Raw genomic sequence first — 23,002 nt, 5'->3', positions numbered from 1 at the left:
TACTTGGCACTCATGAATCGATGCATTGGATACTTGTTGAATAATTGTGGGTAAACACTATGTCCAGTGCCTATAATGATACAGCACAAGGAGAAAATTTTGACTGACTAGATTAGGACTAATATTTAAGTTGCTGAGTTTTGGAACCAAGGGATCTAATTACAAATCACAGCTTCCCCAAATCATCAAAAGATGTTAAATTTCAGGGAACAGGTGGTCAAAGCATAAAGCACTTTAATAAAAACATGGACAATTCTGTTCAGTCCATTAGCAATTAGAGATGATTCAATATGTAGCATTGACCTATACCAGTCAACTTCCTCCTTCACTTGAAATATTAGGTTATACCGTTTAGATTGCTTTGGGATTCCTTGGAGTTGTTGGGACCAAACATCCTGGCGCCTCTACGAGAGGAAATACAAATGCACAGGTTTTGCCTTTTTTAGTACGATTCAACATTTTGGTTTTGCTTTACCCTGAACGTTTCATTCCTTTCATTTGGCATAATAACCATCCTGAGTATGGTGAAACAACTCCTAAACGTGCTCGTTGTAGATTTCTGGCTGTATTATTTCCAGGGTATTCATTTAAATACAGTTTTACAGGAGGATATGGTATTACAACATAAATGACAGCATTTTATTTATAAACGTTCTAAACAAAAGTATGACTGTAATTTAGGGTTAAACTTAAAAAGTAATCAGACACCAGTCTCAAAAGACGAATTATCTATATAAAGTCAAAAATGCTGACTGCAGATAAATACATAACCTACAGGCTATGGTGCAATCTTCTTTAGTAAAACCATTTATAAATTTAAATTCTCAAATGGAACCAATACCCATAAAACAAACTCTCTATTTCTTACCTTATTTATATAAGGCGGCTTATCACCCGTGAGCCTCTCAAGGCGCTGTCCATGGGCACAGGGAGATTAAGTGATTTGCCCAGAACCACAGGATGTAGCACCGTCGCAGAGGATCGAACCCCAATCTCTAGCTCCTGAGGTGGTCGCTCTGACCGCTGTGCTACATCCTCTCCCTTACCTTGCTCAGTGAAGAAACACACATCTTATTAAATATTTCAGTTTAAAATCAGTGGAAGATGAACCCATCCTCCAAAAAATGGATATGAGGTCCAGGTTCATGCTTCTACACCAACCTTGCAAATTCTTGTCACACGGATCAGGAATGTCTGACCTAATGTTAGACCTGTCACACTAAGACAGTATTTCCCCAAACATTTTGATTCTCTTTTAGTGTCCTTATGGCCCGTCACCCTTTCCCACTGTAAGTACAGTGTGAATGTGCTCATGCCCTTCCTACATGTGTTAGGAAGTAGCGCTAAACAGTGAGTATGTACTTGCACAAAGGTGTTTTAACATGTACTAAACCTGCCACTGTAGGGCAGTGTGTGCGCACTTGCACAATGGTGTTAACAAATACTGAGCCTGCCACTATAGGCCAGTGTGTGCACACTTGCACAATGTTTTTTTAACATATACTGAGCCTGGCACTGTAGGAGAGTGGGTGCACACTTACCCAATGGTGGTTTAACATGTGCTGAGCCTGCCAATGTGTGCTCACTTGCACAATGATGTTTTAATATGTACTGAGACTGTCACAGCAGGCTTATGTGGGCATAGTTTCACCTTGGGGTGTTCTTAAACTTGTGTCCAGTTTGCCCCTGCAGGCTTGTGTGTGTGCCAGGGCACGTGTGCTAGGGAGTGAAGAATACCTATGTGTGTTTTTACTTTCAATGAGGATTGTTCTGCCCATAAGTTAACATGGGGAAAGTTTACCATTACTCCTAACTGCAACAGTGGATGGCAGTGGAGCAGCCTCATAATGTTTTTTATAATTGAAATTGTCCTGACAACCCTCTTCCTATGGTAAAGGTGGTTTTGTCAATAATCACTGAGAAATGTAATTTCTAAAAAGTAGGCATGTCTCTGCTTTAGAACACTTTCTGTGCCTTTTTAAATATGACTCTATTCCATGCTAGAGGTGGCGAGCACATCTGTGCATTCCCCAAAGACAGCTATAAGACTTTGGTACACAACTGAAAGGACAGATCTCTGCCGTTTGAGGAAGGTTTTGAGACTTGGCCTCTTGGGGCCACTAAAGAATAAGATCTGCATTATACTGCCCCATGGCAGACAGGGCTAAAATTTAGGGGAGACATATGTGGTTCAAATAGGAACCCTTTGAACCACCTCCAAATTCAAAGGCACACTGCAGTATAACTACTGGAGCCCCACCGTAGCAAACCAAAGATACACTTGCAGGGATGTGGGACCAGAGACCCTGGACCAGGTGGTACACACTGCCAGAGGAATCTGTTGTGCACATGTGTGTTTACTGCCCTTGGAAGGGACTGCACACACTTCCTGCAATGTGGCTGGCCTGGGCAAACTGCCTGCCGCTGTGTGGCTCTATGAAGTTTGCTCTCCAAGGGCATGTTGGCTTGCCCCCTGTTCTCAGTGAAGGTCTCCAGGACATCAAAGACCTCAAGTTGTCTGGTGTGCTCAAGTCATCATGCACCAGACGTTGTGCCTCATTCCAGGGATGTACGGCATTGGTCACTTTTCGTGTGCAATCAGAATTGTCTGATGCAACTCAGGTTATTGCACTCCAGATGTTGTGCCTCATTCCAGGGAGGCACCACATTTGGTAACTTTTCTTGGGTAATTGGAATCATCCGGTGGCACTCAGGTCATCAGGCACCCGGCGTTGTGCCTCATTCCAGGAAGGCACCGAACTAGTGACAAGTCATGTGTGATTGGATTGTCTGGTGGGACTCACGTCATTGTGCTCCAGATGTTGTGCCTCATTCAAGGGAGATAAGGAATAGTTAACTATTTGTGGACTGGAGGGCCTGGCCTGGGTGGGCACTATTGTGATCAGCATGTGTTCTTTGGTGCCCCTCTCCCCATGCTTTGCAGACCTGGGCCCATGCCAGAAGGCACAGTGTGGAGACCTTTAGTGAACTTCTCAAGTGGTGGCCAATCTCAATTTGTCAATCCCACTATCTATTCTTTCCCCCACAGATCCCCTGGATCCTGAATAAGTGTGACTTTGGTCGCAATTGGCCTAGTATCCAGGGAAAGGTTGGTGTGGTCTCCAGCTCTTGAGGGGGCGGGCTAGTAGAAATTGGTTGAAGGGTGGAGAGAGGTTTGGGCCTATGGGATCTGCAAGTACAGTGACAACTGACCTGCCAGCTATCAGTGCACCACATTGGGATTCTAAGAGTAAGTGTGTGGGAGTAGGTGCTTTTTGAGCGTAGCAGTGTAAGGTGAGTGTGTGGGAGTGACTGCCTGTAATTGACTACAACACACATGGTGTTGCCATACATGTTGCTTCCTTTACAAAAGACTATCACAGTTGACATTGGTTCTTACCCATGCTGCCTGGGCTGCGGAGCTATTTAAAAGTGCTGGAATTATCTGTGTGTACACATTGCTGCTAACGTTATGAACCGGAGTGCATCCTATAACTGTGTAATACTGAACTGGAATACTTGCTGGGGTGGGACTCATGCTCACAACATTTTGCACTGCATGAGGGTGCTGGGAGCTAACATAGGATTTTTTCCAATGTGTACATATTGCTAATATTGTTTTCAACAGGGTTGGGCCTAGTACTGCTAGTGATATTTCTAAATGTGATTCATCCCCAGATTTACATGATCTTTATGTTCTGTTAGCTAATGTCTGTGTTGAAGACAAACCTTCTTTACATACTCCTTCTGTGGTCTCTTATGTGACTCTCGGTATATTTATTGCTCCTGTGATAAGCCTGAGTGTTCAGTGCCAAGCTACCCAGAGAGTTAGGGCAAGGTATACAGTGAGTGTAATCACCCACTCCTGATGGGAGTGATATGTTCTGGGTCTCACATCAGCTAACCATAACGTGCCACCTCCAACAGCTAATAACATACATCAATTCTCCCCCTAATATACAGAGGCAATCAGCTGTTCCAGGATTTCATAAAAATTGGTCAGTGGACCAGATGTATCAAGAAGTGCCCAAAAAATACTGGAAGCAATTTTCAACTAGTATATTGCCACTAGTATGTTATTTTGCCAACTGACCTATCAATTTGAAGGTCGATTAGCAAAATACTGAATCATAGTAGGTCACCATTTGACTTACCTCATGAATAATAATGAGGTATAATTATAATTTACAGCCATCACAGGGATGGTGGCCTGCTGGGTAAGCAGACCACTGTGCCTGAGATAGATTTAAACTAAAGCAACATTCTTTTTATTGAAGCCTGTTTTTGTTAAAAAAAAATAGGACATGCTTCGTGAAAAGTTTACCTAACATTTTTAAGAGTAGGCAGTATTTCACTGCCAACTCTTAAAAAATGTTTTTGTCAACATTCACAAACCGAAAGAGGTTCCAAAGCCTTACTTTTGTGAATAGTTTACAACTACCTTTGTGTAGTCAGAAATGTATTAGTCTTGCAACCAGTTTTCAGTCACAAAACATGAATGCATCCCTTTACCAATCAGCATTTGGAAGATGCACCTAAAACACACACCCTTGAAAATACTGGATCAGTATATACTCATGAACACAACTTGTAAGTCTGTAATGTGTTACCAAATTGCAATTTGTGTTTGTTACATTCAAAAAGGCCTTTCAACGGTCGCAAATGACCCAATTTTGTGAATCAGCAAAAAGTCTCAATAAATATGGTCCAGTGTCTAACATGTGACAGACACTGTCTGACCAACCTCGAGGAAATCTTTTTCCTAGATCAATCATATTTGGTAAATATCCAGTCAATGGTGGGCACCTAGAGTTATTTGTGTAGATTGATTAACAAGCACCCGTCTGAAAATTGTTTCCAGCATCTAAGACATCTAGGCGGTATAATTGTGTATCTCTCAAAGCCAGAGGTACAACTTTGCTGAAAGTACAGACATAATGGTATGCCAGACTGAAGTCTTGACCCACCCTTCTGAAACCTGGTGTCTACTTCAGATCTGCCTCTTCATTTCTGGTGTGCTCGATCGGGTGTTAAACATTACTACTGCGTTAATAGCAACAATGTTTTCATTGTGTGTCTTTAGAATGACAGTGGTGTTATTACACAGTTAAGCTATCTCACCCCTCTTTCAAAGCCTCACAGACTATGTAGATATTCCAGTGTAGATCTCAAAACTGATATATGCCGTATTCCTTAGTTTCCTTTGCGGCTTTGCTCTCCTCTGATTAGTGAAATGTCATGCTTGGTGTGACACTGAAAGCAGAAATTTCTCTAGTAAATTGCTTTAACTTGCTAATGCCTGTAAACACTCAAGTGTTCTCCATTTGTGATTGGCATAATTGTAATGGTTGACTGCTCAGACACTTAACCAAAGCAGCAATACGGGCCAAGTGCAACATTCTTGATTGGCATAGAAGGCAGAGAGAAATTAAAGCTGTTTGACTAAGAATACTTTAACGAGCTTCTGCTTCAGTGCAGTAGATCAGAGTTGGAAACTCCTGTAAGTGAAACAATTTTGAAATATCTTGAGACAAGTGTGTGCTTTAAATTAATGTAAGGAAAACAAACAAAAAACTCTGCAAAACAATCTTACTGTTATGGTTCTACGGACTACTTTTCAGGAATATGTGTGTTTGTCCTGTTACAATATACAGGATGAACAATTGTCTCAGGAAACTTCAACTGAAAGGTTTACAGGACTTCCCAGGACACTCGGGTGAACAGTGGCCAAAAGAGATGTACGGGGCTATTTCAGCTGCCTTCTTTACACATTGCACAGGTTATGTTCTCATTGCAGGTTGGTTTCTATATAGTAGAACCCTATAGGGAGTATCAGGTTTTAGTGTTCTATGCAGCCCATCTGCTATTGGTCTAGTGGGTCATCTCTCTGTGTGCCAGAACCTGATTCAGTATGTGCCTGCCCCCTTGTCAAAGACCCTCTCTCAGATTCTTGGTCTCTCCACCTCAAAGCTAGTATGCCACTTTATCTGTTTAAGTCTTGTTTATTTGTTAGAAATGGGGTATTTGGTTGGCAGTCAGGTTATCCCCTGTCCAAGCAAGGACCCTCACTCTAGTCAGAGTAAAGGAGAATCACACTCGGTTAACTCCCGCTCACCCCTTTGGTAGCTTGGCACAAGCATGCAGGCTTAACTTCAGAAGCAGTGTGTGAAGTATTTGTACCAACACACACAGTAATACAGTGAAAACACTACAAAATGGGCACAACACCAGTTTGGAAAAATAGGTAATATTTTTCTAAATCAAACAAGACCAAAACAATAAAAATTCAACATACACAAGTTAAAATATGAATTTTCAAATGAATAAGAGTCTTGCTTCATAGCAAACAATGGAAACGATGATTTTGCACAAAGTACTTGGTTAGTGTAAAAAATAATGCTGCACGGGCGAGCGTGGATCGGAAAAGGCAGCGATGCGTTGATTCCTTCCTTGCAAGAGAGGCCGTGCACCGCATCTTCTCCGGTCGGGTTGGCGATGTGTCGTTTTTCACCCTTGCAAGAGAGCGAAGCATCGATTTCCAGACGAGGCGCCTCGGGTCCACGCAGAGTCGGGTTGACTTTGACAGCCAGGGCCGATGCGTGGAAAATCCTGTTGCATGGGGTTTGTGTCATTCTCAGCAGCCGCAAGCGGGTGTTGCATGTCGTTTCTCCAGCCATCATATGTCAATCTCCCAGCTGCGATACAGGTGGAGTGTCAATTTTAGCTGCAAAGCCGGCAGCGCTGCGTTTATCAGTCGCGTTGCAGATGGTGCTTTGTAAGTTTCCCTGAACAGCATTCTGAGCATGGATTTTCAGCTCTTGTCTGCCAACCTCACCTTTCATGGTCCCAGGGACTGGATAGGACACCACTTGGCAGAGCAGGAGTCTCAGCAAAGAGTCCAGATGTTAGCTGAGGAAATCTTTGATGGCCCTGAAACTTCAAAACAGGAGGTAAGCTCAGTTCAAGCCCTTGGAGATTTTTCACAAGCAGGAATATACCACAAAGTCCAGTTTTTGTCCCCTTTCACAGGCAGAAGCAGCAACTGCAGGATAGCCAAACAAAGCACAGTCACAGGCAGGGACAACATTCCTCTTCAGCTCTTCTGCTCTTTTCCTTGGCAGAGGTTCCTCTTGGTTCCAGAAGTGATGTAATTTTCAGGATTTTGGGGTCCAATACTTATACTCCTTTCTGCCTTTGAAGTAGGCCTACTTCAAAGGAAAGTCTCTGATGTTCACATGATCCTGCCTTACCCAGACTAGGCCCCAGAAACACACCAGAGGTTGGAGACTGTATTATGAGAAGTCAGGCACATCCAATACAGGTGTAAGAGACCACTCCCCCTCCACTCTGGTACAGATGGCTTATCAGGATATTCAGGCTACACCCCCAGCTACCTGTGTCTCACTGCCTAAATAGGATTCACAAACATCCCAACTGTCAAACTGACCCAGACAGGCAATCCACAAACAGGCAGAGTCACAGAATGGTTTAAGCAAGAAAATGCCTACTTTATAAAAGTGGCATTTTCAAACTAGCAATCTAAAAAACAACTTCACTAAAAGATGTATTTTTAAATTGTGAGTTCAGAGACCGCAAACTCCATAAATCTATCCTCTCTCAAAGGGAACCTGCACTTTAAAGTTACTTAAAGGCAGCCCTCATGTTAACCTATGAGAGAGATAGGCCTTGCAACAGTAAAGACTGACTTTAGCAGTATATCACTGTTAGGACATGTAACACCTTTAACATACACATGTCCCACCTTTAACATACACTGCACCCTGTCCATAGAGCTATGTAGGGCCTACCTTAGGGGTGCTTAAATGTATGAAAAGGTAAGGTTTAGGCCTGGCAAGTGGGTACACTCGCCAAGTCAAATTGGCAGTTTAAAACTGCACACACAGACACTACAGTGGCAGGTCTGAGTCATGTTTACAGGGCTACTTATGTGGGGGCACGATCAGTGCTGCAGGCCCACTAGTAGCATTTGATTTACAGGCCCTGGGTACTCCTAGTGCACTTTACTAGGGACCTACTAGTAAATCAAATATGCCAATCATGGATAAGCCAATTTACACTTACATTTTACATAGGAGCACAGGCACTTTAGCACTGGTTAGCAGTGGTAAAGAGCCCAGAGACTTTAAAAAAGCAAAAACAGAGTGCAGCACACATCAACAACCTGGGAAGCAAAGGCAAAAAGTTAGGGGAGACCACATCAAGGACGTCAAGTCTAACAATATTCTTGTGAGTTTATCCAACAATATGCATGTGCCTTCAGTAGTTGGTGTGTCCAGATGTTGGGGAATCCTCTGGGGTAGATCACTGTAGAGAGTCAAATAGCCTCACACCCTGTAGGGTATGCTCAACTGCGTGTGTGTTCAGTCATTGCTGTTATCTCTACAGACAGATTTTAAATTGCCTGTGGGTCAAGGATCCCCTGTGCCATTTCTAATGTGGTCTGGCCTGATGTCAAAGTGTCCCTGACTAGTGCTTGTGTATCTTCCCATTAGAATGTTCTTGACCCCATATTAGAGCCTTCTTACTCCACGGTGGATAGTTTTCTCACCCACATCTGCTTCTCCCTCTTAGTGTGTTAGAGTCTACATGTGTCTGAATGTTGCTTCCACAATGCCAGTGTGTCATTATTTAGTAAACATGTGTGCCTGTAACACTATCTGAGCACACCTATCCACTATTAAATTTTCCATGTATCTCTCATTTCATGCTCTGGGGTCTGATGGTCCTTGTAATGGTGAGTATGTCTCCTGTCCCCGATGTAGCTGTGTCACTGAATTTGTCATTATATTTTAATATGCATGTTTATATCTCCCTGTCCCCTTGTTAGGGAGATTCTTCCTGAGTTAATGTGTCTTTATCCCGGTGCCTGTGTGTGTGTGTAATCCAGTGGTCGTGTATTACTGGCCACTGGGTTAGAAGCCCCCTTCCTTCCAGGTCTCTATTAAAAGTTAGGCTTAATTCTGGTGCAGTGTGCCTATCACTCTCCTGGGCACTAGTGCCACTGTGCTTTCAGGTCTCGGAATTCGTCATTCTTTTTGCATTTCTCTCTGTTCCATATCCCCATCCATATCTCATCTCCCTTCTACTTGCTCCGCTTCCATGAGGTCTCTCTCTGCCCCCTCACTCTTCCTTACCTCTGCCCAGCTTTCATATTTTTCCTCTCCTTGCTCCCTTTTACCATATCCTCTTTTTCTTTCTTCTCTCCCCTAAGCTTCCTGACCCTATATCTTCTGTCTATCTATCTATCTATCTATCTATCTATCTATCTATCTATCTATCTATCTATCTATCTGTAGGTATATATATATATATATATATATATATATACACCTTCTATCAACCTCCTTTTAATACATTTAATCTGCGCCCTTTACACCCCACTCCTCCATTGATCTTTTACATTTACAGCTTGTGTTCACTTGTCTGTTTATCTTCTTCCTTTCAGTCTCTCGTCTTTTCTATTACTGGTCCTTTCCCTGTCTCTTACATATCACCCTTTCCCCCTTCTTATCCTCTTCCTCTCGCTCGTCCTTCTGTCCATTCCCTTTTTTCCAATATTCCTTTTACTTGCTAACTTTCACAATCTCCTTTTCTTTCCTCCCCTACCTTTCTTATCCATGTCTTCATTATTCTCTTCTCCAGTTATCTTCTTCCCCATGTTCTTCTTCCTCTTTTCTATCTCACCTTCAAAGCACATTTTACATTCTCCGTCTGGCATCTTCATTTCACCCCTCGCTTTCTCTCTACCCTTAAATCTCTTCTCTCTTCCAATCTCTACTCTAAACTCTACTCATTACATCCTTCCCTCTTCCCATTTTTTTTTTCTTTTCATTTTCTCAATATCATGTTTGACCTATTTCTCCTGCATTCGGTGCTCTTCATTCGTGTTATTTACCATTTATTTCCAGTTGCCTTTTTTTTCTGCCTTGTCTATATTTCACCTGGCTTCTCTCCTACCTCCCTTGCTGTCCTCTTTTTCTCATCATCTGCCATCTTTGCTTTTCGTTCTATTGTTCTCTTTGCTTCTCTTTCCTTCTTCCGTTTCGACACCCCTATTGTTCGTTCCTTTCCTTCCCCTTTTTCGGCTCCCTCATGGGCTGCCTGTATTTTCTTTTCCCTTTCGTCTGTCACTCTTGTCTTCGTTATTGCGAGCCTTGGTTTCAAGAGTGCCTGGCCTGTCTCGCTGCTGTCCAGGACAGTGTTTCCTCTCTCCCTACGAAGAGACAACACAGAGCGAGGTCCAAGGAAGGCACTAGCAAAACACTGGCTGATTCTATGGCCCATCCCACGCCGGGCCCAGGTACCACTGAACCAGGTGTCCTGCTGTCAGTGTCATATCTCTCTGCTACAGTGATCCATTCACTGTCAGCTTGTGTCTGCTCCAACATCTGTCTATCCCTGTCCTTCGGCCAATGCGCCTCTGTCACTTTGTCAATATTGAATTCCATGCTGTGCCATTCTAGTGTCAGTGCATGCCGGCCCCACAGTCGGATGCGACGTCTCCTTTTCCCAATGCCATTATCCTTAGGACAAAACAACAATATGTACGAAACTCAGGAAGAAAAAAACAGTAAACCATAGTCATGTTTCGCTTTTACCTCAATAGCAGAAGCCTTCGTGGGAATAAGGCAGCCAACACTGACGATTGGGAATACATTTTAAATCCATCATTATCAGGGAAGTTGATGGGGTGGAGGTGGTCGAGGGGGAGTTACTGCTGCGCTGAACCAAAGATGCCTATGTACAGGGAGGTGACCTGAATTGCTAAAGATACTGGGTTATGACAGCGTATTAGATATTGTATGCAGTTTGCACAGGACACTGATGTGAACAGTGCTTCCTGTGAATTCAAACATCTAATGTTTGTACTTGCTTTGTAAAATTCACAATCCACCTGCCAGGCCTAATTCTAAACCATCTTTTCACCCATAGAAGTCCCTGAATGAGTCAATGTATTTTTGAGAGCCTTCGTTCAGAACCTACCATGACATTTAAAAACCAGACAATCGTAACAAAATAAGTAAATTGAACTGGATGCTAGGTATGCAGCTTGCAGCCGTGAAACTATGCAATCAATATACATGGAACAGAAAACAATGGGGACTAACTTAACAGAATATTATTTTAATAAATTATATGTGAGAGTGTATGACTATACCAAAATGCAGCAGAAATAAATATATTTATTTTCAATGCGAGCACTTAATAATCATGAGTGGTACCAACAGTCCTAAGACACCGCAATTGAATGAAGGTTCATCGTCCTCTCTTGAGTCACTGTCAATATCTTTCGGCATCAGTTGTCACTGTAACTAAGATATTACTTTATATTTCCACTGCCAATGTGAATAGGAGCAGGTAGTGCCTCAAAGGCATTTAACAATGTCGAGCAGGGCTGGCTTTAGAACTGGTGGCGCCCAGTGCAACCATCGTTTTTGGCGCCCACCCCATGACCTCCTTCTCGGATTCCATCATTACTAAAGTGCAAAAGTGCACCTCATCTCTCTATAGCGTCCCTCTCGCATACATTTCGTTTGTTTTAAAGCGCTGTTAAAGTGCTCTCCAGGGTTCTGAAATTTGACTATAACGTTTCTTATCTTTGTCTCACTGAAGTGGACAAGTGGACGCAGTCAACTCCTTTTCCACCTGTGTTGGGAGAACTACAATAACACACTTCTGGAATCACTCTTTTTGGTCCTCTTCAGTATGTGCTTGTGCTGACCTTTTCCATACCATTCAATGTATGAGAGTCAAATTTGATACTGATCTACAGATGTCAGCAGCCATGTGTTCCTCTACCTTTCAATTGCAGACGCTTCACAAGGCCCTTCCAAAGGTCACCCTCGAGAGATGTTGTGTTTTATCAATAATAGTATCTTGCCTCGACATCTGAAATTACATTTTCCTGTGCACACAGGCGTAGCTTCGGAGTTTGGCGGGGTGATACACCCCCTATTCAATGCATTTTCCTATAAATAGTTGGTACAGATGTTTTCAGTCAGATATGGGGAGATGTCTGCCAGATTTCACCAGGAATTTTAACATGCATTCAAACATGCACCCAGTCTTTCCCTCTCAGTTTTTAAAGTAATCAAAAATATTGACATTTTTGCAAGATATTGTGTTTTCCCTCACCAAGTACCCCTACCAATCTGCATTTCTCTCTGCTTCCACTGGCCTTAGGCCCCTCATATGCACCATGCTTGTTGTATAATGTATTTAAACATTATATGCCAGCCTGATTGTCGGAAAATCTGAAGTTCACGACCTCCCCCCCAATCTTACTGACCAAGCGATGCCCTTGCTTCTGCATAAACACACCCTTAATACTCCATTTCAATAAATCTTGTAAAAGTGTTTTAAGTTCTATTTCATAAACTGCTCACAGCAGAGTAAAGAATGTTGCTCATTCTTGAACTATTTCAGTCCGAAACAAAGGAGCCTATCGAGCTCTATTCCAACACAGATACTCTTCACCCTTGAATTCACACCTATAGTTCAAACCCCTAGCCCTCTGTCAAAGAATTCTTGCATTTTATATAAAGAATAAGCAGAAGATACTAATTTAACTCAGAAGGCTAAGCTTACTGAGAATGTCCACTCCTGGATATTGTCTATGATTTATTATTCAATCCAAGCAAAACCGAGGCCCATATTTAAAAGAAAATGACAGAGCGTGATGCTGCGCCAAAATTGGCAGTGCCACGCTGTGTCATTTTCACAATGCAGGGATGCACCATTTTTAATTGAATACTGTGCCCCCCTGTGTTGTCCCCTGTGCTGGCGCTAAATTTAGCGGCCAGCGCCAATGCAGGCATCCTTTCACCATCGTTCAAGGATCTCTGAGTGAGGGGTTTGATTGTTTATGTGTGGCAAGGAGTCCCTTCCTGCACATAAACAATCACTAATGGTGACTTGGCACTTCTGTGTGTGCTGAAAGTGCCAAAGCTTTATTTTGAAATGATTGTTTATGTGCAGGAAGGGACACCTTCCCTCACATAAACAATCATGTCTGGCATTTTGCTCTTTCTATGTGTGCTGCAGGATGTAGCACACATAGAAAAGGCAAAAAACAAGGAGGAATAAAAGTATTCCTCCCTGTTGCGCCTTGCTAATGCCACCCCTAGGGTGGCGTCCGATTTTGGCGCTGACTCCGGTTTACAAAAACTAATAAATCTGAGGCAGCATCAAAATGCAATGGGTGTTGCTTTGGCATGCCCACAGCAACATCCATTGCACACCCCTTCCACACAAAGTGCTGAGTCTGAAGGTGTCATATTTACAAGGTGGTGTTAGTCCACAAAAAGTGGCTTAATGCCATCTTGTAAATATGGCACACGGCATACTGCCACCCGAGCGTCACAAAAAGTGACGCTCCAGTGGCCCTGGGTACATAAATATGCCCTTGAGTTTCTCTTCATCTCATACAACCACTTTGCCACTCCAGATCAAAATTAATCTATATAGACTCAAACGTTTTGGACTATATATTAAGTCTACAACTGATACGAATTTATAAACAACATCACTAAATGTCAATTATCAGTTAAAACTTATCTGTGGGATACAATCTTTCATTCCTGAATTATATTGAAATGATGTGGTTCAATATATGGTTCTTTTTAGACTTAAATATAACAGCTTTATTTATTCTGGCATTTTTCTAAAATCCTCTAGCCCCCACTTAAAATAGTCTGTCCCTCTTCAATTAGCTGAGCAAACAATGCAAACACCTCATCAAGTTCCTATTTCTCTCTGGTGCACGGATACAGTCGGAAACTAGATGAACGATCCCATTTCTTCCGTTTTTCTTGGTGACACAAATGCCTGAATCTAAGTAAATAAAATTGTTCTCCTAGGCAAGGTAAAACAATTTGGCTATAGCATCTGGCAACATCTAATGACTCATCATTAACAAAACCGTGCCAGTCTTGCTTTATAAATCAATAATCAGGAGCGAGAGGCCCTGCTAAAGCACGGGCCTGGGTCATTTTACAACCAACTCGCCCACCCCCTTGTGAGAGCTCTTCTGAGATGGCTCAATATTGAGAGTTAATTTATGTGTAAATTAGCCTGTCTGGTAACATACTCTTAAATTTGACAAGCTGAGAAACTGAAGATTTCACGGGTGACTTTCTTACTTACTAGGTCTGACATATTACCCCTGGAGACCCTGGTTTTCAATAAAAAATCCCATCATACTCTAGAAATTCACTAAATGTCCAGAACTTCATTTTCCTCCATCCCCAATACTTTACTCAGCACTCCCCCCGCTCTATAATTTCATATTAATGCTGTGTTGCTCTGCTTTGCGTTGGGTCTCACAGATTGTTCTTTTTCTCATCCTCACTTGGGATGAAGCCTACTTTACCATGATGTACTTTATTGTGGCTTGAATCTATGCATGTATCCCCATTTGTATACATTGATAGAACCCAGTGTATATATTTCATTGCTATAGAAGTGACTTAACAAGGCTCTGCAGAGCATCCAGGACTAGCTCTAGCATCGTCAGGCACTTTGTACATATCCTCGGTCTGTACAGGATTATTTGTCTTCTTGCTTGGTATACTGAATGTATTCCTATCTAGACTAAGAGTGGGCAATAACAACCTTGTGAAATTATGGTTTAAGAGTGAAGTGTGTTTTGCAGGATGTCATAAGACTCTTTTCAAGAGATACTGCTTTGAGCAAGAGACTCTTATCAAGATATTTTCCGTGTGAATCAATTTCATGTGTGTAAAAAAACAGAAGAATTGCATAAATCAAATCATTAACATTTATAAAGCGCGCTACTCACCCGTGCGGGTCTCAAGGCGCTAGGGGGGAAAGGGGGGGTTATCGCTGCTCGAACAGCCAAGTCTTTAGGAGTCTCCGGAAAGCGGAGTGGTCCTGGGTGGTCCTGAGGCTGGTGGGGAGGGAGTTCCAGGTCTTGGCCGCCAGGAAGGAGAAAGATCTCCCACCTGCCGTGGAGCGGCGGGTGCGAGGGACGGCAGCAAGTGCGAGGCCAGCGGAGCGGAGGGGGCGGGTGGGGACGTAGAAGCTGAGGCGTCTGTTGAGGTATTCCGGTCCCTTGTTGTGGAGGGCTTTGTGTGCGTGGGTGAGAAGACGGAAGGTGATCCTTTTGCTGACTGGGAGCCAATGCAGGTGTCTCAGGTGTGCGGAGATGTGGCTGTTGCGGGGTACGTCGAGGATGAGGCGGGCCGAGGCGTTTTGGATGCGTTGCAGGCGGTTTTGGAGTTTGGCGGTGGTCCCGGCGTAGAGGGTATTGCCGTAGTCCAGGCGACTCGTGACAAGGGCGTGGGTCACGGTTTTTCTGGTGTCGGCGGGGATCCAGCGGAAGATCTTGCGGAGCATGCGGAGAGTGAGGAAGCAGGCGGAGGACACGGCATTGACTTGCTTGGTCATGGTGAGAAGAGGGTCCAAGATGAAGCCGAGGTTGCGGGCGTGGTCTGCGGGGGTCGGTGCGGTGCCGAGGGCCGTGGGCCACCAGGAGTCGTCCCAGGCGGACGGGGTGTTGCAGGAATTTTGCTTACTACAAACCTTGGGAAATATGGGAATTTCTGTAACCGAATTTAAATTTCTCCCAGGCCTAATCTGAACACACTTATGCTTTGGTAACAGCACAATTGTATATCAGGTGTAAAAACGATTGCTGCAGCTCTGAGTGACTCAGTGTCTAGTTCTTATCATTCACTGTTACATCTCTCTTTAAAAGGCTCTCATGCCGACGGGTCTGTTACACTATCCAAATCTTCCAATTAAATAAAAAAGCGTAGAATTGAAGAATTAACGGTCAGCACGGGGAATGGAAGACTATTGGCACTCAGAAAGCAAGGGCTTTGTGTCCCATCACATTCCGCACCTCTGTAGGGCAAAAACATAAACCTCAGAAATGGAATTTACATATTTATTTCTTCTGTCTCTAAGGCACAACATAGCTTCAACGTTCTCTTACTTAATTTCAGCCTCAAACAATTCCATTCCATCGTTACAAATTATCACAAATAAAGCAATTTATGTTTCTCCTCTTAGAACAGTCCCTCGTGAGCTACTTTAAAATTGATGCGCGAGGGAAAATAAACATTATGTTAAAGTCTGTTTTTCAATTTCACCAAGGCAATGAAAATGAAATGTTCTCAAGTACTAGAAGGACATTTGCAAATTACATTTTCATTGACTTTTCCGTGTACTCGCAGGAAGACAAACACCGGAACAGTGAATCAGCAAAGCTCGGCTGGCAATATTAGAACCAATATGGGAGACGATATATATGCAGCCCTCATCGACACTAAACGCTATTTGTTAGGCAGGCAAAATGGTGAATGTGGGTTGTGAAACACTCTGAACAAACACAAAATGCACCCTCTCCCGGTGAGCTGGCATTCCACCGAGAGTTCCCGTCAGGGCCAAAACAGAATTCTGAATCATTTTCATCAGTTCTAATTAAACCCTGCTCTCTAATCAAACTATTGTCTCGCCCTAAAGGAAACAGTCCTGCTTTCAAAAAAATATAAAATCAACCCATCCAGTGAAATCAGGCTCTCTAAAAGCTCGCCGAATCCTCTGTGCATCTAGCTGTTCAATTAGGCTCATCTTAACGTTTGGAAAACAAAATCTTGATTTTCTGATTCGTTTCCAGTTCAGGCAATTGGCAAAGGGTTAGCTGATCTGCTAATTACGTGGAACCTTGCCACCAATATTCAGTGTATGAAATGGGCCGGGGCGCGCACGAGTATACTGAAGAGTATAGAGAGAGGGGACGCGGGCTCGTATGTCCAGAGAAGGAGCGGGCGCAAGTGCGTACCTTTAATCTTAGAGAAGGAACGTGCGATCACGTGTGCGTTTCATACTAGAGAAGGAGTGTAGCGCTCTGTCCTACCTGAGTGCACTCTGTGGTGTGTTGACGCCGACGTGAGTCGTCCCCATAGTGTGATAAGGCAGAGAGTGAGCACCAGTGCCCATTTGCTGAAGCTTTGGATTTCTCTTTCACTCATTCTGAAAAGAAAAAAAGCAGGAAAGTTGAAGGAACACAGAGAGAAAATCTGTTTGGGGTTAACGGTTTGAGCATGGCTTTAAGCAGTGGCGGCTGAAAGTTTTAGGAGGGAGGGGGTGGGCTGGAAGCACGCACACTCATTCTTAAACATACACACGCACTCACGCACATCCACTAACAACACTCATCAACATTCAAACATGCACGCACACACCAAACATTCATTTAAAAAATCTTACATACACATACACACACACATTTACCTTCAGCCTCGGAGATCCCAGGAGGATTGGGACTGCTGCCTTTCCTCATTGGCTAACCTTAGGTCAGCCAATGAGGGAAGGCAGCAGTTCCAGCTTCGTCACAGAGTGGGATGCGGTCAGTGAGACTGCTGACCCCACCCCACTTTGTGACGAGGTGTCACTGATTGACACTCGCCCTGGGCGCTTCAGGGCTTAAACCTGAAGCACCCACATCGAAGTCAATGGGTGACGCTTCTCTCGTCACCGGGGGGGTAGGGCCTCGAGGCACCTTTGCTGAGCCGAGGAGGTCACGCCCACAGGAGCTGTGACCTCTTCAGCCCAGCAAAGTTCAGGTCAGGCAGCCAGGAGTCTGCACAAATCGTGCATGTTTGCTCCTGGCTGTCTGACCTGAACATGAAGAGTGTCTGTCAGGCTGACCTTTGTTCAGCCTGACCAGCACTCTTCATGAGGGGCAAAAGGTGGGGAGACATGGCCCCTCCGCCCTAAAGAACAGGCTGCGCCTGGCTTTAAGTGGGGTATAGAAAGTGGGGGTTTCTAAAATGGTGGTGGCCCAAAAAGCTAACAAGAAGTCCTTTCCAAGCGGCATGCCTCTGTAATAAGGGTGCGGCTTAAAATAAGTAAACTATCATCCTGTACTTCCCATAGCACTTTCCATAGCATGCCATTCAACTCGTATTTTGGTTCCTCTTTGTGAGGTTTCTGTTATTGGATCCAGCTGTAATACACAGTAACAGGTATGCATATAAAACAAATCTGACCTATTTGCTTGTCAACGCTTGTTACCTTTATCAGATAAATGAGTAACAACAGTTATTTTAGTTTGAAATATAATGGAAAATATTTACATTCTGAAAATATGAGTGTGAAATAACCATTTTCTTTTACTTCCTCCCTATCAATATTTTGATAGCTCTGTACCTCCTGCAAACACTTTCACACAGAAAAATCATAGTACAAAATGGCACGTATAAATGTTGCTCTATGTAAGCTGGAGGGAGGCCAAGGATTAATGAACACATATTTTGAACACCTCTATGACCCACTGACAGGCACTGTGAGAACCTGGCACTTCATTCAGGCCCAGCTTCAGAGCTTTAAACACCCATCCACAAATTAAACTCACATAGGCATATACAAGCAACTCAGGTCAAAGAGCTCATGATGCAAGAGTAAAATGTTGCACAAAAATAACCCTACAGGAAAAAACACACACTCTTAAAGAATGCAAGTTTAAGTAAAATGTAAACAAGTTCTGCATTGCTTCCAGGGATTATCTGAACGTTTTTTTTCAGTCGTTCAGAAATCAATCATTGTTATCCCATGTAGAGGTGAGGCCATGGCTATAGGGCCCAATAGTTTTAATTTCAGGCTGGTCTGTGACCCTGAGGAAAATAGCCCACTTAAACCCCTGAATTTGGGATAGGGATTACAGGCAACTATTCTGAAAGCACCTCTTGATTTCTTGAGACACTTGCGCAGGTGTATGGCTTTGCACGTAGTTCCAGCTACAGAACTGTGAGAGAGTCCACATGAGATATGATATGCTACAAGAAAAGAATAACAGGTTCTCCTTTTATTGGCATGATAAAACTGCCTGTACCAATAACCCAATGCCTCAATACCATATATCGCCTCATTGTGCTGGAGAATGTAAATTTACTGTGGCTTTACAAGGGAGACGTGGGGAGATCTGCTGGGATGGGCATTTTATAATCATGCAATATGTGAGGGCCTTTATGAGATGTAACAAAGAGGTCAGATTTTATAGATATTTGAGACCTGCAGTGGTGGACTGTATTAAAGACCTCCAAGTTGTCCAGCAATGTGTGATAGATCTCTTCAGTTACTTCCAGGCCTGTTCATGTGGTAATGTCTAGTTTGAATTGCAGCAAAGATAAAATACCCTTTATGTTTAAGTCGAGCATTTTTAAAACTATAAGGAACAATCCATTCTGAATCACGGAGTCCCATGGTTATGTAGTTTATTTTTGTGCATATCCTCAGTAGGGTTAAGCCAAGAGCTCAAATCAATTTAGCTTTTGGGGATTGAGTGGGAGTCCATCTCCTGTCGTCAGTTTATTGCAGTATCAGAATGTCTACAAAAAAGGTGGCCCAGGGAACTGAGTTTTTTGAGGAGTGGGGTATGCATTTGATGTGGAACTCACTTTAGAAGTTGTAATGTAGAGGGATTACTTACTTAAGAAGAAATGTGTAACTTTAAACGTGTAACTATAAACTAGGTATGCATGTTTAGTACCTCCTGTATATGGACTTTTATTAAATTAGGTGGAATATATTAGCTCTTCTGCTTACAACAGGTTGTACGGTCTTTACCACAAATTGTGTTACTTTGTGCAGTAATAATTATATTAGCTGAATCAACTCTCCAAACTAATTAGCCGTGTGCAGTAATAAATATATTAGCTGAATCAACTCTCCAAACTAATTAGGTATCTTTCACCTCAATATGTCTTGACAGACATGTTAAGCTTTGTATAGCTATGCACAATCTGACTGTGAGCTCTTGCGTAAGAAATTGTTGACAGATATTCAAGGCAGATGCTTATTAGCTATGAGTGCCACACCTTAACTGCCCCCACATAAGATGTCAATGATACTAGAATTGTTCAACAATTGTTGTCTCAAGACTGGATTAAGCTATTTCTCTCCCAATTGGGCGCTCTGCCTATTTCATAAGAAGGCTACTGTGAGTCCAGAACTGTTCCGGGAAGCTGATGAGGAATTAATCAGTTCATCCTTTCCTAATGTGTTTACCTGTGTTGTTTGCGATTGAGCGCACAGTACACCTATATTGGCCACTGAATTTTAATGGAATAAGGACCAAGGAATGCTCTCAAGGGATTGATCATTGGCCTCTTCGAGGTGGAATCCCAGGATACACAAGGTAGGGAATACATTGGTGGTCCAAGCAGACAGACCTTAGGTTGATGCCCAACCATTCTGCGGAGGCAAACAATAATTTCCGTAGATTAATAAAGTCGGTTAATATTGAAGCGTTTCAAGGAATATTTGAGAGCGCACCCAATCATTGTTCCAAAACTCTTGTGTCGTTATTCCATATTCAATCTGGTTTGTCTTGCACCCTAGACAAATGCTGCCAATTTGCCATAGCGCACATGCGCAGTGCTGTAATAAAAGCCCCATGTAACTAACATGGCATGATATTAGTGACAAAGTGTGTGGGAAATGACGAGGCTAAAGAGCACAATCTGATTCCATTTTGGCTCTGTTCTTAACAGGGCCATTGTTTGCGAATACATTTTCTGAAGGGCCTCTCTTATAAGCCTGATAATGACAGTATGTGCTAAAAAACACCCTTTTGTTGAAATGAGTATATGAGTTTCCTCATTTTTATAGTGGTTCTGCTACTTCTTGCTAGAGATGGGTGAGCCACTGAAAGCAAGCCACGGTCAAGCATGAGTCCTGTCTCAGGCTCAGCTTGAGGTCCTGTTAGAACCTGAAACCCAACAGAAGCCGAGCATCATGTAGCTTCTGCCTGCGACATGCACTCTACTCAGGATGCGGCATGACGGCCAGAGCTGCTGACTCTGGAAATGAGGAACCGGATTTGAGTCTCAGCATCCGCTTACCCTCCTGTGATTCTGAACAAATCATTTAGGGCCTGATTTAGGTCTTGATAGATGGAAATTCTTCATCACAAATGTGACGATATTCCGTCCACTGTATTACGAACCTATAATAGCCTATGGGGGAATTGTAAAACAGTGGACGGAATATCTGTCTAATTTGTGATGATGTATTTCCTCCACCTAGACCTAGATCAGGCCCTTAATCTTCCACTGCCTAACAAATGAATGTGTATTTGTGTACTGACACTGCTGCTCATGTAAAGCTCTAGTCTGTGCAACATAAAAACTGCAGGAATATCTACTAAGAAGTTAAACAGCAAACACAAAGCATTAATATAAAAAGGAGACACAGATAGATTTGCACAAAGTGAAAACAGAAACCCTAGATAAATCACGGATTCCCAGCTTAAATTGTGTGATTTCAGGCAAATCTCTTATTTCACCAAAATTCCTTTTTCGTCATAATTGCTTATGAAAGCACTTGCAAGTTCAGATTACAAGCTGTACAAAAATCTATTGTGTTTGTTGCATGAACTATAATGTTGCTCTATAATAATCTAGGCCACATACACGGTGAACATGACAATGGTCTTGCCTCTTGGTTCACTACTGTTGCCAGTGTGGGATTGGGCCTTGAATTGTCCAAGTTCATGTTGTAAACTATAACCTTTAATAAGTACTTCAGAGTGCAGTGCTATAATGTAACATATTAATATCAACCTTCTACATGTTAAACAAAATGCACTTTTTTAAATAGACTGTACCATTTTATGTGATGCTTGTTGTACGATTTACATAGCAAACATTTTCAGGGCTCGACTGGTACACAGGCTCTAATAGCCATGCCAGACCGTAGGCTCTGCTCTGATTTGTCTCTGCCTGTTAATATTTTGTCTCAAACACCCCCACGTCTGCTTTCAAACCCTGACGGAAGGCATGTCACTCTTAGGCTAAAACATTGAATATGTACACTGTAAGCGTGACATTGTGCACCAGAATTTCATGGTTCTAAATCTACAGCTAGGTTCAAATAGCTTCTGTTTCATTATACTACTTATTGAAGGTAAGCCACTGAACTTTCGGGGAAACTTATGAAACAGACAGACAATCCTTTTTAACTGTAAAGCAATCGCAAGATAAAATAGCAAGGAAAAAGCCACGTACCAAGTCGCATCAAATAAAATGTGATTGACTCCTACGAAAATCAAAATACTTTGACACCAGTCCTGCTGCCCTATCAGAATAAACCTTTACCTTTTTGAAAGGCAGTCAGTGCATCCTGGTTGTGTCCACGCAAACCAAATGCACTCATTTCTAAATAAGCATTTGCTACTTTTTTTCGAAACAGTGTTTTACTGCTACATATGGATTGCCACAGTGCCACCTATAGTACAGAAAGGGAATGACAAAGTCACAGAAATGAAAGGCTTTTGTGGAATATCTGTACTATTTACGGGCACAGACAATGTTCAGGTTCGAGAGGCTTACCTCTTATTTGGGTTTCACAGCTACTGCCTGAGCATCAGAAAATCTCAAACAAGGTGTGCCCTCGCCGAAAATAGAAGACATTGGTGTATCTAATAGAGAAAAAGAAAACATATTTAACAAAGGCTAGTTTCTTTCTTGTATTTGCCATGATGCTTCTTTTCATTTTTCAGCATGTTCATGCAGTTCTAAAAGAATGTGAAACATACATCAGCACAATTAGCATCTGATATAAGGTAATATGAAATTGCGTGCATACATCTGTTTAATGGTATTACCCAGACACCTTTCACATAGATCTATCAATCGCTGATTCCTCGAATGACGCATGGTGCGAACTTGCCCCTCTGGCAGTAAGATCTTGAGAGGATTAATTTGAGAACGATCGCATTCTAAAGTTTCTCCTTTCACTTATTTCTTTAAAAAAAAATGTTTATTACTGCACTATACCCAGGGACGTAGCCGGGGGGGAGGGGGGGGTTGGGGGGCGGTGGGGAGGGAGGGGGGGAGGGAGGGGTGGGAGACATTTGAGGGCCCAGTCAGCCCATAATAATCTTTGGCCTCCCAATGACCAAGGCAGCTGGCATAGTGGAGAGGTGTGGAGTTTAAAAGGTTATAAAAATGCC

The 23,002-nt window shown here is 42.8% G+C and overlaps 1 protein-coding gene across 1 annotated transcript in view; it reads right to left on the bottom strand.

The window, feature by feature from the left end:
* TAFA3 (TAFA chemokine like family member 3) overlaps positions 1 to 23,002 on the bottom strand; it is a 696,205-nt gene that overhangs the window by 387,294 nt on the left and 285,909 nt on the right. Inside the window, exons 2-3 of the mRNA XM_069238687.1 lie at positions 22,380 to 22,468; positions 16,904 to 17,019 (exon numbers count right to left, since the gene is read on the bottom strand). Of these exons, the coding sequence (XP_069094788.1) occupies positions 16,904 to 17,018 (115 nt within the window). The 5' untranslated portion in view covers position 17,019; positions 22,380 to 22,468. The remainder of the gene's footprint in view (positions 1 to 16,903; positions 17,020 to 22,379; positions 22,469 to 23,002) is intronic.

Source organism: Pleurodeles waltl, chromosome 6 (assembly GCF_031143425.1).
Source record: "Pleurodeles waltl isolate 20211129_DDA chromosome 6, aPleWal1.hap1.20221129, whole genome shotgun sequence".
NCBI lineage: Eukaryota > Metazoa > Chordata > Amphibia > Caudata > Salamandridae > Pleurodeles > Pleurodeles waltl.
Note: the sequence above shows the minus strand (reverse complement) of the source record. Positions and strands in the feature narration are given on the sequence as shown.